Source organism: Rhopalosiphum padi, chromosome 1, assembly GCF_020882245.1.
Source record: "Rhopalosiphum padi isolate XX-2018 chromosome 1, ASM2088224v1, whole genome shotgun sequence".
Classification (NCBI taxonomy): domain Eukaryota; kingdom Metazoa; phylum Arthropoda; class Insecta; order Hemiptera; family Aphididae; genus Rhopalosiphum; species Rhopalosiphum padi.
Genome location: NC_083597.1, coordinates 29683042 through 29703232, shown reverse-complemented (window position 1 = coordinate 29703232; position 20191 = coordinate 29683042). Strand labels below are relative to the sequence as shown.

Genomic DNA, 20191 nt, shown 5'->3' with positions numbered 1-20191 from the left:
TTTTTTCGAAAAGAAGTGCATTACACTTTCTTTCTAATAAAATATAAATATATTATATTGTAATACATAAATTACGTTAATAATAATATCATAAAATATACTGCGCACATATTAGTCAAATAGTCAAATAATATAAAATAAAATATTAAATAATTTGCTAAAAAAATAACTACACTATAAAAATTTAGAAACCCGTATTTTTAAAATCGAACATTTTAACTTATTTCTTATAAAATTAATCCGTTTTCCGCGGAAATAAGTGCATTACATTTTACTTTCTAATAAATAGAAACCGGATTAGTTCCTAAATCCTTTTCTATTATATTATCATTTTTTTAATTTTTCTTGTCAAAATGCTTGAAAATTATTTGAGTAACATAGCCACAATTTTTTTTTTTGTAAATATAACCATTTAAAGTTCAAATGTTTACAAAACAAATTAAAATCATGAAAACGTTAAATTATTTTATTCTTAAATAAAACTCAACAACATTTTTAATTTAAATGGGTAACTATGGCTTGAAAATGTAATACGAGGTTACTCCCAATTTGTATTTGTTCGTATAAAAACTTGAAAATCGTTGAAGATAAGTATCAAAATTTTTTTATAGACACTCTAGTAAATTAAAAATTTGACATATATAATGTATATAATAATAACTATAGTTATTTTGTTGTAAGTTTATAACTTAAAAATATTATCTGTAAGTACTAAAAACTTAGTTACGATGAGTCTACATCATTATATACCTGTTTATAATTAAATTTTCAAAATATATTTAAATTAATTCTAAGTTATTTATACCACAAGAACATAGGCGAAAATTCGAGTACATGATGATTTCAGAGAGCAGGGGCTAAAATTTTTAACACCTGCAGGTATGATCCTTTAAATAACCATGTATAATTTTATATTGTTATTAGTTTTTTTTTTTTTAGTGTTGGGTGGTTGGGGCTTAGCCCCCGTGATTTCTACTATATACGTGAACTTATTCACATCGGTTTCTAAGAATTTATGATATTGATTTTAAATTTATAATAACAACTAATTTAATATTAAATAAAATAAAATAATATTTTTATATAGGATACCTATTTGTTTTGTTTTTAAATTAGATCCAACCTACTTTTATTACGAATAGCAACATAAAATATATTTTTGTATAGTATTTAGCCATTTAGGTGTATTTTATTTATTATAATAGTAAAATTAAATATTGCTAGGTAACAATAAACCAAGAACGGTTTCAGAGGCTTGTAAATATTTTTTTTTTGGGGGGGGGCTTAATTATTGTTCTTATTTTTCTTGGTATTTCCGTAATCCACACAGAAATGTGTGCTACGCAATTAATCTTTTAAATAAACATAATAAAATAATACCATTATACGTTTTATATTAATATATTGTTATAGTTTATTTTTATAGGTTTTTCATAATATATTTAACAGGTACATACCGCATACTTCTATTGGCTCTATCTACCTATTTGTACGTATGACGTGTTTATGATAGTCGATAGTCGTATAATATGTTTTTTGTTTATAATTTTCTTTTAATAATATACAATTTTTAGAAATACGCGGGCTTAGGAGCGGCCCCTAGGCCCCCTTGAAGCCGCCTCTGCAATAAACTATATTATCATTATTAGATTTATATTAAATTTCATTAGTTAAATGCACATTTTAATCATTTTATCAAAAATTATCAGTTTATTAGAGAACGATGACTAACAGTTTAAACGTTTATGCAATGTAATAAATCTAATCAATTAAAATATTTTGGACTAATCTATTCAGTTTTCACTGTAATTTCTAAATAATGTGTATAGTGTATACTGTACGGCAACGTTTCTCAACCTTTATAGTGTCGCGACCCCAAATTAAGTATAAAATATGGTCAATCACTTCGCGATTTCCCTATTTATATTAAGTACAAATTTTAACAATAAAAATACCATATCATTAATTGATTAATCAAACGAAATGTACTATTTCGAATATCAATTTATAAATACCATCATATGACATGTGTAATAATTTACTTTTAAATATTAAACAAATTCAATAATCACACTAATTATTTATTTTATAATGTTTATTCATTTATTTAAGTATACCTATATCATTATTTTAAGTATTTTTTTTTGTTCAACATAAAAAGGTTCATTTTGTTGTGGCTTATTATTTTTGACCTTCGAGAAACGCAGCTGTATAATGTATACAAATAAGTAATAATGCTATGATAATTTCGTTAAAAAAATTAGTTGTAAATAATTATGGGTAGTATAGGTTAGTAAAAACTAGACGCTATGAGTTATGACAAGGACTATTAAAATAGTTGTTGATCGATTGGGGATGGGATAGCAGTGTTCTGATTGTTCTGAGTCTGGCATTCTAGTATCAACCATGAAAACTAACTTTGTTTATCATACTATTAACTATATATTGTATGAGTGAGAGATACCATATTCTTCAAAAACTGTACCATTTTCCACCGATATCTGTTTTCAGCACTACTCGTTTATATAAAATGAGATGTTGACCATAAGTTTCTACCAAAACAATTTCTTTACTATTTAACATTGCATTTAACTTTATTGTCTATTTAATAAAATACTATAAAATTAGAAGAATTAGAAGATTGAAGATTCTCTTCTCTAAATCGTGGTTATACGCATGGTTGGTTACCGTGGTTACCCAGTGACCAACTTGAGGTGATGTACTGATGTTGCATAACAAGTCGAGGGATATTTTCGATTTTTTTTGTCAGAAAGCAGTGTATTATCACTGTAATAACTTTTTTCACATTGGTGTCACTGCTGGATCATTGTTAATTATGGTATCAGATGTGTTAATATTTTTCGGACAACCGTAAAGGGAGCACTGGTGAACTTACTATGGATAGGCGGTTTTCTTCTTGAATCGATTCGGGACTCCGTTTGTATCATGACATATTAAATACATACGCATGTCAGCAATATACCGGTTTTTGAAGCGAATCGCGCATCCACCCTCCGCCCAACAATGTACTGTGACGTAAGCATTTCTCCGTTTCTCATTGGTCCGCCGCCGATGACTACACCACCACTCCACCACTCATCTAGTAGGAGAAATGCTTACGTCACAGACCTGCGTATCACGAGTTGCTGACATGCCTATGTATTTTGTCATGGTTTATATTGTATTCCATGACAAATTAAATTTAACTTGTCATGTGGTATTCCGCGGTTTGACGTCTTTTACAAAATTCAGGTACTTTTGTTTAACATGTAACGATTAAGTACGTAAAGTGCGATTAAGTATGTCGACTATGAACAAATTAAATAAAATAAAACAGCGTTTTTGGCCAGCGAAAAATGAGCCGCGATCGTCACGCACTCACGTACCTACCGACCGTTTTTTTAGCAGGGCCACTAATTGTTTTCCAACAGTCCAATGTAAAACGTCAAATGTTTACGGAATGTTGAAATGCGGATAGTGGAAAGTAGCTGCATTAAAATAAAAACTGTATTCTTAAAATCTACCGAAATTTAAAATATGCGACAGTGTTTTCAGCTGTTTGTTCGCTTGCAAATGTAGAGGGTGGAACCACTGGAACCCCTGAATATGAAAAAACGGCCGGTAGATGCGTGAATGCGTGATGATCGTGGTTCACTTTTACTGGCCGTACTATAAAAAACTATGGCCATTGCGCATGAGAGAGCGCTTCTGGGTGGCGACCAACTTTTGTCCGTTCCTACGCATTCCCGCCACTTAAACTTGTCAAAACGCTAACACGCGATTACGTGGTAGAGTTGGAGAAATTTGGGTACGAAACCACGGAGCTCGTTCATTTGAATGCGCCAAAGAGTGGCAGTATTATATGTATTCAGTACATTAATTCATAGTATGTTTTTTGACATTAGTACATTAATACTAATTTATTTTTATATTAGAAATTAGTATTACGGTAGGTTACCGATTCAATATATTCCGAAAACATTACATTAATTAAATTATTAATATTTAATCATTATAATGATAATAAATAAAGTTAATGTTATATTATATTTTTGTTTGGTATTAACTTAAAGTCAATAACCATCTTACATAGGATTTTTATAGTGAAACAGTATAAAATATGAATAAGTTCATGATATAAATAGATAATACCTTAAAATTAATCTATATAATTGAAAAATATCATTGCGTAAAGTAAAATTCATAACAATACATGTAATGAATGGCATGAATGATATGTTTATAAACTATAACAAAATAATGAATATCATATTATTGTAGTTATTAATCGTTTAAATATGCAATTTTGTTCAAATTTTAATTTTAAACGTCTATAAAATAAAATTATAATATTAAGACAGTTTTGAAATTTTAATTCCAATTTCCAATATAATATGAATTACATATGAAGAATATTGTATTTAATTTTCAAACCTTATTGTTTTAAATTGTTTTCGTCAAAATATTTGTAGTTTGTACATTTTTGTGATTTTGTTGAATTTTGTAATAAATGCATATACAAAGAAAAATTGTTCCTGGACATATTTTTAATATTTTTATAAATTTAAAAAACACAATTAAAGAAACATTTACCTAAGACAATTTATGTGGGATCAATATTATATTACATTTATGTTGCATTCAATTTTCTTTTCATTTTATACTTGGTGAATATTTTTTTATCAACATTTATAAAAAAAATCACTTAAATTTCTAATGTCTATAAACGGTTAAAAATAGTCAAAATATATTTTAAAATTATACTTTTTATAGAAAATAATAATATAAATATTTGGTGAATTTTACAAGTATAGAAAATGATAATTCATTTTTTAATTACAACAAAATAACAAAAAATGTTGAAGAGAAATAGTCAAAAATCACAATAAAGAACCTTGTATTATCATAGGCGCATTTTGGAGTGGGCCGCGGGGGTCTATTATAATTAACAATAAGTGTCTATGTCCTATAATTGTGCTATAAACTATTTTGAATACAAACCACATTTTAGAGAATTATCGTTGATTTTTTGGTGGGGGCAATTAAGCTTCCTCCAATGGCTCGTATTATGTATGTTAAATTTTTAAATCTTATATATAAATATTAAAAATGTTATGAATTCTTAACTACAAAAAATTTGTTAATTTTCATCTTTTTGACGAAATTTATTAAAATTCTACGTTTAAACGCTCGCGAAAATTGTTCTATTGACTATCATTAAAAAAAATAGTAAAAATAATCTTTAATTTTTAATGCTTATAGCCTCTCAAGTAGATGTGGTAATTCGTTGTTTTTATTTTTGATAAAATCAAAGGTAAATTTACAATATTATTTTTTCCTTGGCATTTTTTTAAAAATAAGCAACCAAAAAAGGGTTAAATATTAAGATATTATTACTAATCTTATTATAAGTACTAAGTACATAATTTATATAATGTCATAAGAATACAATTTCAATAAATTAATATAGTACGAATAGTACGATAATACGAATATAACGCTTATTATACTATGTACAGATGTAAAATTAGTTATTGTTATAGATATTATTTAATGTGGATTTATGAGTGATCACATACGGCTATAGAAATATACCTATAAGTAGAATCCGATTTACAGATTTTTAGGCCGGAGATTTTGATTCGATAGTTTTCACAAAAATCGTAAATTATATCATAAAAAAACAAAACAAAAAAAATATAAATACCTAAGTAGTTAAAACATTTTTATTTAATTTTCAGAAAATTAAATATATACATAAATATACGAGTACATAATTGACATCATTTCAAATTTACAAACCTAAATATAATATTATGTTGTTTAGATTTAGATTATTTGGTTGGCTGCTACCTCAACATTGTACTCTTAGTCCTTGCAGATGGCTAGATTTTTGTTGAAGCATACACAGGTGCTGTAAAGCGTCACTAGTAGTCAGGCAACTATCATAATTGTCCACTTCTAAAAAGTCTATGCAAAAATAAAATCACATTATTCACATAAGTATATATACTGTTAATAATCAAGAATAATATTCATACTTGCATAAACAGTTAATATAATTGCATTACGGGGGGGGGGGGGGTTAACACAATCATCGATGTAATAATCAATCTTTACAACAATAATATCAAATATGAAATAGAACCAGATAACATATTTTTTTTATATTTATCTGTCCTATCTAAAACATATTATGTTACATCTATAATCTATATCCTTTTTGCATAAATATAGTTAACTGGATGTATTACATGTTTTAATATATTTTGCTGTAACGTGAAATATGACATCTAAAACATCTTTCTGGTTACGTCATTAGACAAACATTATTATATAATAATTAAATTAATTTAAGGTCTCCTCAGTCCCCATACCTATTATCTAAATAAGTCCCGTTAGCTTATTCCCAAGTTACCTATTAATCGCCTTTTTCGGAACCATAGTTTTATATTATCTTCATTAATCCTCAACTTCCTAGCTAAATTTATTTGTGCTCGCATAGTCAAGTATTGATTGTCCAAATACGACTCTTCCAACTGTATTATTTGTTGATTGTTGAAGATTGGTGGCATTCGATTCTTACGAAAACTTTGAACGACATTGTTGGCAGTGCTTTGTAACCATGGGGGACGTAGAATGTCTGCAAAAAGAAGAATCGCATCAATTATATGTACATTAAACAATCCATAAACTTAAAATAAACACTATTCTTTTATAGTTTTATAGGTTTACAGTAAATTATGTAGGAATAACGAAATTATCGAGTGGAGTATTATAATGGCTATAGGAGCAACTAGACTGTATAAAACAAATAATAAAAAAAGGGGTAACTTTTTTATGACTAAAGGCACTAACAATTTGCTGCCCCTATTATACGTAAACAACTTATAATAGGTAGGTAGTAGGTAACTCCTTTAAAATATTCTAAATATTAAATTTTTAGTACCTAAATTCATTTAAATATTCAGACTTTTTTTTCTAACTTTTAGTTATTTAGACTACTTTAGAAACATATTATTGGATGTTCACAAAATTGTAATCAAAATCTACAATGATTATGATTATTTTTGGTATTTTTTTGTCAGAAGTATGAATTAGAATCACATAGTTCATATCATATTTACTTGTTAGTTGTTGTACATTTTTAAATAACAGCTTTATAATCACATATAACATTAATTCAATATAATCTATAGAGTTTAATGTGATATTGTTTTCAGAACCAACAAGGAAAACTCCTAAATTTGATGAGATTATGGTACTAATTAAACAGTTTTTAGCAGGATCTAAATTTAGGGAGGTAATAAAAAATATCCCTACATTCTAGGTGATACATCTACTGCAGATTAACAGTGAAAATAAAAATGTTTAATTTTTTATTTTATTATAATTATTTTGTTATATAAAATAGATATATTATTAAAATTGTTTTATCATATTTTTATGCTTACCTAGCATAATTCTAATTACACGTTTGCTGTAAAAATAATTTAATAATAGATACATTTATTTTAATTATTATTATAAGATGTTAAATTGTATTTGTATTATACTATTTATACTTATGTTTACCAAAGACAACCAAGCAATTACACATTTATTGTAGAAATAAATAATTTTTTTATAATCAATGAGATTTATACATTAATTTTATTTTGTTTTATATTTATCTGGCATAAACAGTATTTCAGATTTAAGTACATTAATATGGATTAATTTATTTTATCTTAATTATTTTTTTTTTTTGTTATATCAATTAGATTTTAGATATTTAAATTTATTTTTTGTTTTATTTTATATCAATTTATATATAATTTATAATTTATTAAGCAGCAAAAAGATACATTTTCATATTGAGTAGCGATGCATTTAATAATTTTGTTTTAAATTTAAATAATATATTATTATTAATTTTTCTTTTTATTTTATAATTATAAAATAAACTGTATCTATTTAAAAACTTAACCTTGACTTTTTTTGGTCTTAACTATTTTCATCAAAGGTGGTTTAACATAAACTTTATTTGTTGGGGTTCATATTATATCTTGTAGAAGAAATACATATTTATATAAAAATTTATCTAGATTTAGATTTAGTGTATAGAACAAATCAAAAATTCATATGTGTCCACAAATTATTATTTAAGAGTAAAGAAGATAAGTTGAACCTGAAATTTTAATTTTATTTGAGAAAAAACCTATTATTACATTTTGAAAACTATTCCAAGGCAGCTAAAAATGGTTTAAAATGTTTCTATTCAATTTCTACACACAAATGTAACAGTAATAAAATGTTATTGAAACATTTTTCATTTGAAAACACTCGTTTTAAAACCATTTAAAATAGTAAGTATTTATGCAAATGCAACACATTGCTGAAAATGTTCTTACAGGCGGAACTTGTTGAAATGAAAAGTGCTAATTAGCTGTAGCATTTTATTTAAATTTAAAAATTAATTACTGTTGGTAGGACTAGTAATTATGACTAAGCGCCAAAATCAAAGTGGGGAGGGGGACTTAACCTATGATTGATGCCTTGTTGACCTGCACCTTTGTCATGAGTGGTTATTTATTCTATAAAGCTATCAATTATATTATATTTATTTTTCGATACATTTTTTCCATAAATATATATACATACAAGCACTCGGAGAATTATTGCTTCCGGAGAATTTGGACGAACTGTCTGAGTTGTACCCCTCGTCTGAGGTGGAAGATTTCGTAAACACAACTGAAAATAAAACCGAATTTCCTTCAAAATTAACACAATTACATATAATTTTAAGTAATTGTATTTTGTAATACATAAAATGCACACATAAAAAAGTAATATTAAAATGGTTATTTTATTTATGTAAATTAAAATACAAAAATGAGTAATTATATACCGTAAAATGCACGTTTGTCTTCATTCGAATCTAATTCTCTGTGTGGCACCATTTTGACGTATTACCGAGTGTTTGTATATAATTTTAGTTATGGATGAACAAATTAAAATAAGAATGGTTTTACTTTTAGCAGACGAATATTTTTGTTAGAGAGTATGGAGAGTATCCAAAGATTTTATTTAAGTGCTATTATAGATGAACGTATAAGTGCTTCAAACCAATAACGTCTGATCCCTCGAATTGAATTTGTAGAAATGGTGGTGACATTGCCAGGTATAATATACCTGTCGAAATGTTATTGCTACGATCACTAACGGGGGTATCTAAATTGTTTTTTAATCGCTTTCGGTCTGCACATTTGTACATCAATAAGACATATTAGCTTCTAAGGATATACACATTAATTCATTATAGCCCGGCCCAACTATTGTAAATTGTATCCTAAAATTCTGAAATGTGTTTACACGATTATTATATGTTCAATGACCATTATATTAGGGTCGGGTCGACCAACATATTTAGGATCACGCACCCAAATACATCGCTGTGGCCAACAATAATAGGCACGACACAAATAAAAATCTTTGGAATGCTTTTTTTGTTCATGTCTTGTCACTTAGTTTGTAAACTATATTTTACACTACCTACATATTTTAATGCATCTACCTGCTATTTTATTATGATAGTACATATTATACTACCTACCTATTAGTCACTGTTTGGCAAACTGAATTAATTTACACGGTATATGTCTAATATGTTTAATCGATGAATTACTTATACGTTGGAAAAAGTCCTACTTTAATTCCGATTTTAATTTAAGTAAAAATATTTAGTTATAGTCAATCCGTATTTTATAATTATACATAAGTATGGCCATCATATGCCCATTTAGGTTGGAATCTATATTTCAATAAGAAATTCTCAATATAATATATATATATATTACTCTAAATTAGACAACCACTAAACGTGTAATTATTATTTATTACTAATGTTTAATGTAAAAAAAAATATTTTTCCAAAAATGAATATTAAATAAAAAGTTATAAATTTATAATTTATACACTATAATTGTATAATAACGTCACTTTTAATTTTAAGGTAAAATTAAATGTTTTTAAAATAATGTAGGTACTTAATTAAGATTTTACAAAATAAAATTTGATTTTTCTCCTTCATAGTATTTTTTAATTGTTTAACAATATAATTTTTTTAAACAAAAGTAGGTATCATGAACTTCAATGTCTGCACGCTTCTCAATATTAATGTAATATATTCCATTAAAAAAGTTATAGTATTTGCCATTTGGGATAAGTGATAACACGCATACCCTTTTTTTTTTTTATATATAAATTATGGCGTTTATTGAAAATTTATAATCTGTACATTATATACAATAAATAAATATGATATAAGAATAATATAAAATGACTTTGAGTGACATGAAGGAAGACTCGCAATCGAGTCACCTTTTACAAAGAATTAAAAATAAAAAAAAAATTTTATGACTTATATAAATGTATTTTAATGGTTAAGCAGATCTCTGCACCAGTTGCATTTGAGACGTCTTGTGGGGTTGTCTGGAAGAGTTTTTGAGGCCAGTTGAGAGATGAGGTGGTTGTGGTTCATGAAGAGATTCCCATGAAATCTTTTGTAGAAATTGGTGGCTGTGTCGTGGACGGTTTTGATTTGGAGGTCATCATGGAGTAATTTGTTCGTTACGTACCATGGGGCTTAGACAAATTGATTGGAATGCTTGGATCGTGTTTGCATTTGATTTTTTGGTGGGGCCCCATAGTACGATGCCGTAGGTCCATAAGGGTCGGAGGAGGCATTTGTATACAAGGATTTTGTTTTGAATGTTGGTGTTAGATCTTAGTAAGGGTCTAAGTAGGTGGAGTCTACTATTTAATTGTTTTCGTTTGTCCTTGAGGTGAGGACCCCATGTGAGTTTCCTGTCAAATGTGAGACCGAGATATTTGACACTCGTGCAATGAGGAATAGTGGAATTATTCATGATGATCGGCGGACAGTCATGTGGTCTTAAGGAAAACACGCATACCTATATAATATAATATTATTAACATATTAATATTAAAACACTACGTATTATCGTATACACGTATCTAATTGCTTGCTGCTATAATAAAAATAAATAATACAAAAATGTAAAATATTGAATATTTATTATTTTAATGGTCCAGACCATTGTATGTATTCTTTTAAAAAATATATTCATTGTTGTGTAATATAGCCGTCGTCGAGCAACCATATATTATTATATACTTATTACTTAAGTGAGTGTAAAAAAATAATAATAAAAATAAAGAAACGACAAATAATTATATTAAATTTTTAATATTTTCTTTAATGTATCAACTTTGTGTTGTACTAATGTTTAATCAATGTACATATTTGTACGAATAAACTTGACTGAAATAAATTACCCTTGAATGAGTAATTTACTAATAGTAAAGTTGATGCTTATACTATTTGTGAAAAAACGTTTACTGTTACGATTTAAACCTCAAGCAAGATAATTATTAAAATTTAGAATTATAATTACAAATAATAGACCAGTAAATATAATTCTACCATAGTATGTAAACCATCTAAAATAATATTTATAAGTTTATGTCTGTTTATAGTATTAGGTAGTTATACAATTTGAAATGTAGCCAATTAATTATTAATATATTAATATATTAATCCGTGGTCATGTAGGATGTAGGCATTTAATTCATTGGTGACCGTAGCAAACCGTTTTGGTAAAGGTGGTGTAAAACAATTTGGTAGCCTCCTCCACATACACATTTATCAAATATCTACCTATATATGGATGGACTTTGATTATTTGTTTTATATAGCTATATGTAGGTATATGTCAGCATAGGCGTGCGCAGGGGGGATGCCGGGTATGCCATGGCATCCCCTGCGGGTTTGCGGAGTTAGCTTTTATTTTTTATTTTTTAGTTAGGAGTTCATAAACGTTTTTATAAACAGAAATCAGTTTAGTAATTTTTGACAGTTCAGGCTACGTATTTTACTTTTTTTTTTTATCAAGTACATTTCCATTGATAATAGAAGTTGGGATAATCTAACGATATCACCGCGACGCCAGTCACGTAACCGTCGTAACCATGAAGTAAGCTAACCAATAACCATAAAGCAGTCTGATAACTACATCGTTCGAGCGAAAACTATCAATATTATCAATTATCATAATTGTTATCACAACCGTTTTGTTTGAACCACGGATACAAAATATAAACTACTGACTACTGTCTAGACTCTAGATGAATAGAGTTGTTTAATTGTTTTATATTCGCCATCATTCGGCCATTCGGTGTTATTTTTCTTTTACAGTTTTAAATATTTCAAATTTCAATAATATTAATTATTTATACTTAATTGCGTTGTAAATTATAATATTAGAATACGAATATGAATAGAAACCAAAACAAAAAAATGAAAACTATGCATGATTTTTTCAAACCAAAATCATTAAAACTGTATTCTGGTAAGTTGATATTTTATATTGTGTGAGCTGTTTCTTTGTTTTAGTTTAAGCTTGTAAACTATGAACTAATATCTATAATTTAAATTAATTTAGTCAACATTGATCCAGATGATCCGGTACCATTTGCACAGAATAATAAAGTTATTGTTGAGCAACCCAAAACGGATCATGATAATTGGTCAAATACTGTTAATGTACCAGTACCACTAGGTATTTTAGTATTAATACAACATCAAACAATATTGCCTGTGATCTGTGTTGGATATTTGTGTTGAATATTTCAGTGTCATAATGTGATTGTATAAATGAAATATATTTTATAAATATGTTCATATTATAAATATTTAGTTAATAACTGTTGTATGAATTGTAATAATATTAATTAGTAGGTAATTATAATTAGCATTGAGTGTATTAATTGTATATTAAGTGTTCACTGTTAGATTGTTACATAAATATTTATTTGCATTAATAATTAATTCTAACATTTATGTCTAAACATTGTATAATAATAATAATTATTATAACGCTATGTGTACTAACAGTAATAACTAATAAATACATATTGTGAGTATTTTAATCTTTGAATTCACATTTACAATGTATTTTCTTCTAATCTAATTAGATTCACTATGTGACCCTGATGATCCTGTAAACCCAATACCATCTCTTCAGTTAGAACGAAAAGAGCGAATACTTAAAGGGGCATTCCAACCAAAATTAAAAATGTATCCCAGGACACAGTTTGGAAATAGAGCACGGAGTTTCCAAAGTTCCTGGTATGATGATTTTAGCTGGTTAGAATATAGTGTGAAACTTGACAGAGCATTTTGTTTCGTATGTCGGATGTTTAATACAGCTCCAGGGTTAAATGCCGGACAAGTAGACTTTGCTTTTTCACAAAAAGGTTTTAAAAATTGGAGTACTTCTACTACAAAATTTAAAAAACACCAAAATTCAATCTCCCATAATTTTAGCATGACAGCGTATCATAACTTTTCAAATTGTAAACCAATTGATGTTACCTTGGATGAATCTAGATTAGTATCTATTAGTGAAAGAGAAAAGCAGCGTTTGCACAATCGTAACATCATGCATCGATTGATAGATATTACTTTGTGTTTAGCTAAAAGTGGCAAACCATTTAGAGGGCACTTAGAAAAAAGTTCAGATGTGTGTAAGGGTTTATTTTTAGATATTGTGGACATTTTAAAAAAATATGATTTAACTTTGCAAAAACATTTGGAAAAAGGGCCGCAAAATGCTAAGTACTTGAGCAACCATATACAAAATGATTTATTGACTTCTATCAACAATGTAATGAAACGAAGTATTGAAAAAAAAATAAACAATCGCCTCGTCACGATAATGGCCGACGAAACTAGTGACGTGGGACACCATGAACAGATGGCTGTGGCTGTACGCTACTTTGATGAAGATTTATGTAAGCCCGTTGAGCAATTTATTGGTATTCAACGTTTGACTGCAGTAGATGCTAATACAATATTTAATAGCTTAACAAACAAAATTGCGCAGTTAAATATCAATTGGACATCGGTTATAGCTGTATGTTTTGATGGAGCTTCAGCTATGAGTGGAAAATTTAATAGTGTACAGTCTAAAGTCAAAGAAATCAATCCATCTGCAATGTATGTTCACTGCTATGGCCATTGCCTAAATCTGGTATTGGTTGATAGCTTAGGGAATAAAAACCGGGTTGTTTTTGATTTTTTTGGATGTGTCCAGCTAATTTACAGTTTCATTGAAGGGAGTCCAGTGAGGCATGCTGTTTTTGAAAAAATTGTTAATGAAACAAATTCCAGATTGAAAACTCTCAAAACACTTTCAACAACTAGATGGGCATGTCGTGCGGAAGCTGTTACAGCTGTAGAAAAAAACTTTTCTTCTGTTATTCAGTGTCTTGAAGAAATTTCTGAAAACACTAAATATTCAGAGGTGAGGGCTAAAGCAAATGGTCTTATCTGTCAAATGAAAAATTTCAACTTTATTTTTGCATTATATATGTTAAAACCTATATTAATACAAATCCAAATTGTCAGTGCTCAATTACAAGCACCCAACTTGAATTTATTAGATGCAGTATCTATTGTAAATGCATTGAAAAAATCTATTAGTGAGTTAAGAAACGACGAAGATAACTATTCTAAACTTTATGAAAAAGTTCTTACTGTTTGTAATGGATTTAATATTGAGATACCACCTGTGAAAAATAGGAAGATTGCTACAAAAATTGATGATATGAAAACACAACATACCATCTTGGATAAAAAAAGTGAGATGAAATGTCATGTTTACTTCACTGTATTAGATGATTTGTTTAACGGTCTTGAAAATCGATTTAATCAGGAAACATTAAATTTAATTGGTGCAATTGGTCGTTTAGTAGAACTAAAAACTGAAGAATTTGACATTGAATTAATTTCACGGAAGTTTGTACTTAATAGTGACGAATTAGAAGGTGAATTAAGACTTCTACGTTCTTTGCCCGATTTTGTAGCAGGACCATCAAACAAAACAATTCATCAGTGGTTAGAAAAATTATCAATTAGTAAAAATTTTGTTAATGTAAATAAAGCGTTGAAACTTTTTACTACCATTCCTGTGACAAGTTGCTCTTGCGAAAGAGCTTTTTCCAAATTAAGTTTGGTAAAAACAAAATTAAGAAGCCGCATGTCGCAAGAAAGATTAGATGCAATGATGTTGATATTTGTAGAACAAGAACTAGCATCAGAAATAAATTATGACGAAGTAATTGATGAATTTAAACATTTGCATCCTTTTGACCGAAGATTAGAATTATAATAAAGTATTAATTAAATTAGTTATGAAATGCAAAGTTTAAATTATATTTTTACTTATATTGACTATAATATATATATAATATACTATAATATATATTTAATATTATTATTTTACTATTATACTATTATTTTGAGAACTTTGTAGTTATGTAAATGTAATACAATAAAAAAAAATTCTGATTTGTGTGTTTTTGAAGGGAGATAATAAAAATTGAGTTATTTTTAAATATATTGGCATCCCCTGCGCAAAAAGTCTGCGCACGCCTATGTATGTCAGAATGATTCGTGAGGATTTACCCATTGCTACATCTCCTTAAATAATGATGATAGCATAATTCTGGATTTTTAATAAGATTTGTAGGGACAAGAACAACAAATATTTCATGTTTTAATTTATTTTAGGTTTCAAGAAAAAGTTAAAAAAAAAATTTTTTATTTAATTATTTTCAAAAAAAGATAGCCATTTTGTAGAGTTCATTTTTCTGAAAATATTGATGTTTCAACATTTTAATTTCATTTATCTCCTGATTTTTAATATTTTTTCTAGTTTAGAGAAAAACATAGAAAGCGATCGCCGTTTGACCACGCTGCCCATCATGTTTGATACAAAGATACTTAAATACCACTATTCGTATTAAATAATTCGTGGTTTTTTCGAAACTAATATTAAAAATCAGGAGATTAATGAAATTAAAATGTTGAAACGTCAATATTTTCAGAAAAATGAACTCTACAAAATGGCTATCTTAAATTTTTTTGAAAATAATTAAATAAAAAATGTATTGTTTAACTTTATTACCAAAACATAAAATAAATTAAAACATGAAATATTTGTTCTTTTGAATCTTATTAAAAAACCATAATTATGATATCTCCATTATTTCAGGAGATATTGCAATGGTTAAATCCTTGCGGGACACCCTGTATAATTGAAATATAATATTAAATGACTTATCTACACAAATATGTAGACTGGAAGTGATTAAATAAACAATTAACGTTTACAGATGTTTTTAGGCATTATTATTGTACTATTATAGTTAATTATCTGCCCTCAGCGATTTTGGAGTTTAAACCTTCTTTTATACATTTTATTATTACAGTCGTTTACAATAGTCGTTTCTAGATGTATATAATACCTCAACACAGTATACATCAGTAGATTGGTATAGATATAAACTGCGGTCTGCGAGTTTATGACATTTGTTAACGGCATTATGACTTCAAAGTTGAGTTTTTCTTCGCCTTTAATTGAAAAATTCGTGCTTCTTGTTAAGGCTAATCCGGTTCTGTACAATGTATTAGATGCCAATCACAGAAATATTTCTTTGAGAAATAGTATCTGGAAAGATATATCACTTGAGATTGAAAAATCCGGTAATATAACTTACTAATATTGTATATAAATATTAAAATAAATAAACAAATGTTTTTGTATTAAGTATATCATTTATTTATTTTCAAGTTGATGAAACCAAAAAGATGTGGGAAAATATTAGAGAGTTATATTCAAAAATAATTGCAAGAAAATTTGAAACAGAAACATCCTTCAACAAGAAAAAAATATGGATATTAACGTATCGCCTTAGTTTTTTAGACCAGGACGAATGTGGCCTATAGTAAGTATAATTTATTAATATTACTATTAAAAATATTTTTATTTAAAAATTGATTCCCTATATTATTTTAATTAATTATTTATTACATGAATGCAGTGGCGTAAGAAAGGGGTTCAGGGAGATATGACATCCCCCGCAAAAATAAGTATTTGTTCAAATTATAAAACGATGACTAAAAAAAAAGTCAATTCATGCATATAAGTAGTTATGATTATTTTAATTATGACACCCCCCTTAAAAAAATCCTGCGTACGCCACTGCATGAATGTTATATATTATTGTGTTTATGTCTTGTAATATCTTAATATAATCTACATATTTAATAAAATAATATACTCGTCTATGGAATTATTTTACAAATTTCAACAAGCAAGAATACTTTATTGATATATCATATATTATAATATATAGCAGGGGCGGCCAAATGGTCGATTGCGAACGATTTCAAAGTCGATCGTGTTAGAATTTATTTTTAGGCTACGCATACGAAAATTAACCATGGTAGTTAACAACATTATCGATAAATGGAAGTCGATCCTCAAAGGTGAAGTATATTTTTAGTAGATCGCGGCCAAAAAAGGTTTGGCCGCTCCTGATATATAGTATAACCCGGAAAACAATAAGTACACTTTGATGTATATTTTATATTTTTATACCTTTTATGAGCATAGTTTCAAATCGGGATGATTCTTTTTATTGGTTTTTTGGTTTCGTTCCTTAATTATTTTTTTAGTCAAAAAATTTGGCTAGTATTCCTCTTGAAACAGTTGTAACTTAAATATTTTTATATTTCATTCCAAATCAATGAAATTTTCTTTTTAAAAACTGATTTAATATCGATGTATAATTATTACTCTTTTTGTATCAACCAATATAAAAGTGAGGATAATTTTTGTTTTTAGGTATTTTATATTTTCGTATTGCAGAAGTGGTAAAAAATATGAATAGGATCGTGAGCTACATTGATAATTGAAAAATATCTAATAGCTAGAACAAAAAAGATAAAAAAGTGGGTTGAAAAAAACATTTGCATAATTGACTGACCATTTTCATAGATTAGATATAAAATATAATAAAATATAAAACTAGATAAATAAAAACATTATACGATATGTCACATTATACTAATACTATATCAATTCAAAAACACATACGTTTTAAATAAGATAATATTGATTGCACAAAACAGGAATTAGATATGACTATATGAGTCACCCGTAGGTCTATGAAGTGAGTTGAAGTTTGGCCAGCCCTAAATGATATTAATATATTATTAGTAATATTATTTATACCTATTATAGTATAAAAACTCTGATCATAGACCTTTATATGTTAAAAAAAATATGCGAAAGATCAAAAATCATCATTTAAATATTTAATACAAGAATAAATAATATAATAAATAACTAAACTAAATTTAAAATGTACTCGATTAGAAAAATCAACAACTAAAAACTAATCTAAAGAATACAAAAAAAAAATAATTAAACCAAATATAAATTAACTAATGGCTAAATATCACCACTATTCATATTACTTTTTAAATCTGAAATAATGTTTTTATTCTGTAATGAAAAATAGGACGTCGTAGCTGCATATTGTATATGTATATTAATATATTATATACACACGGGGTTACGACCTCTTCAATTTTTTTTTTATTCTGTACAATTGTAAATATTGTCGTTTAGTTTTCGTTTATGTACATTACCTATAAAATATTTTACTAAAGAAACTAGTTTTAATCGGTTTAAAAACCCTGATCATGAGGCAGGTAAATACATCGCCACGATCGTGGTTCTAAGTAAAAATAAATATTTAGCGTTGGTAGGTGGTACAACGGTGTATATTATTTTGAACCGGAAGTTATTAATTTAAACTATTTAAGTTTTTTTTATTATTTAAACGAGATAAATAATTATTTACCCAATAAAATAATACCTAGTGAACGACCAAACACCAAAAAAACAGATGATCCTTTTGTAAAAGTAATCTAAATCGTGCTATTAAAAATTAAATTATTATAATTAAACATGTACATTTTTTAATGAACTATCGTATTTAAAACTGGAATTATGACGGCCACTTCTCGAGTTGTTGCATGAATCAACCACTCGTGGCCACACTCAATTTTTCCCCAGTGCGAGACCTTGGTATACAAAAGGTGGGAAACAATTGACGACTGCTGCCGCATGCCCGCGTGTAATTTCGTTGTTACATAAAAATGTGTTCATCCTCGACTAAATGGACTGCATTGTTCTTAAAACCTAGCTTGCTAACAAGATCGTCAACTTGAAAAGTAGTAAAGCATTAAGTAAAAATAATTGAGTATTGGAATGTAAATAAAATTAATATTAAGAGAACTTTATACTCGTATGTGTTGTTTCTGTTTTACTAACGTACATCATAGCAAATTTGTGTTTGACAGAACAAATGTTGTGATGTTAGCTTTAATATAAGAGTAAATTCACCTATTATCAAATTTAAAGATAAGAATATTATTTAGGAAATTTCATATCCTTTTATTGATATTATCATTTTAAAATGAGTTATGAACAATTTAAAGTTATAAATATATAGTAATAATGTAATATTTTACATAGCTATAACTTACTTTAAAATGATAATATCAATAACATAATATAAAATTTCCTGGATAATAATTAATATTCTTACCTTTAAATTTGATAATAGGTATATTTACTCTAATATTAAAGGTAACATCACAAAATGAATTCTGCTGAACGAAAATTATCCATATTATATGTATGTAAGACAGAGATAACATATATGCAAAAATAACGTTATCTTAAGAATAAAAAAAAATAAGTATATTTTAAGTATTAGAAAATTATTTTAATTACTTTTTTAATGTATTTTGAGGATTTACTGAAATACATTTGATAATCAACATTACAATTTAAGTATTATTAAATCCTTTTTTTTGATGATATTTTATTTTCATGCTCTGTAAATACTTTTTAAAAATATTCTTTATACAACCATGTCTACTTGATAGATGGCACGCGTTTAGCTAATGTACTTTATGATATTAATTATTAATTACAGTAATTGCAACGTAATAGAAGCTTACTCTTAAGTATTATATTTATTTAATACTGTAGCCAATATTTGTTTGTTCGATTTCATGATAAATATAAAGATCTTATTATAACTATTAACTTGATTGTTTAAACGTAGCCATTCTTTACGTCAAGTTCGATAAAGTGTTTTTGTTGTGATATATTATACTAATTATTCTATATCACGACCGATTTAAGTCGAATTATAATTAATGAACCATTAGTTAAATTAATTACTGTTTTAAAAATTGGAA

General features: G+C 27.1%; 3 protein-coding genes across 3 annotated transcripts; 2 read left to right on the top strand and 1 right to left on the bottom strand.

Annotated features, from left to right (window-relative positions):
* Positions 1–5795: 5795 nt before the first annotated feature.
* On the bottom strand, positions 5796–8942 carry LOC132925353 (homeobox protein Hox-A9a-like). Its single transcript, XM_060989760.1, has 4 exons — positions 8891–8942; positions 8644–8754; positions 6419–6643; positions 5796–5970 (listed from the first exon to the last, which is right to left on the bottom strand). The coding sequence occupies exons 1-4, from the start codon at positions 8940–8942 to the stop codon at positions 5855–5857; spliced, it is 504 nt and encodes a 167-aa protein (XP_060845743.1). The 3' UTR covers positions 5796–5854.
* A 4002-nt stretch (positions 8943–12944) lies between these two features.
* On the top strand, positions 12945–14668 carry LOC132925344 (zinc finger MYM-type protein 1-like). Its single transcript, XM_060989752.1, has 3 exons — positions 12945–12957; positions 13039–14603; positions 14648–14668. Exons 1-3 carry the CDS (start codon positions 12945–12947, stop codon positions 14666–14668), a joined length of 1599 nt encoding a protein of 532 aa, XP_060845735.1.
* A 43-nt stretch (positions 14669–14711) lies between these two features.
* On the top strand, positions 14712–15498 carry LOC132918405 (uncharacterized). Its single transcript, XM_060979617.1, has one exon. It carries the CDS (start codon positions 14712–14714, stop codon positions 15234–15236), a length of 525 nt encoding a protein of 174 aa, XP_060835600.1. The 3' UTR covers positions 15237–15498.
* Positions 15499–20191: the final 4693 nt, after the last annotated feature.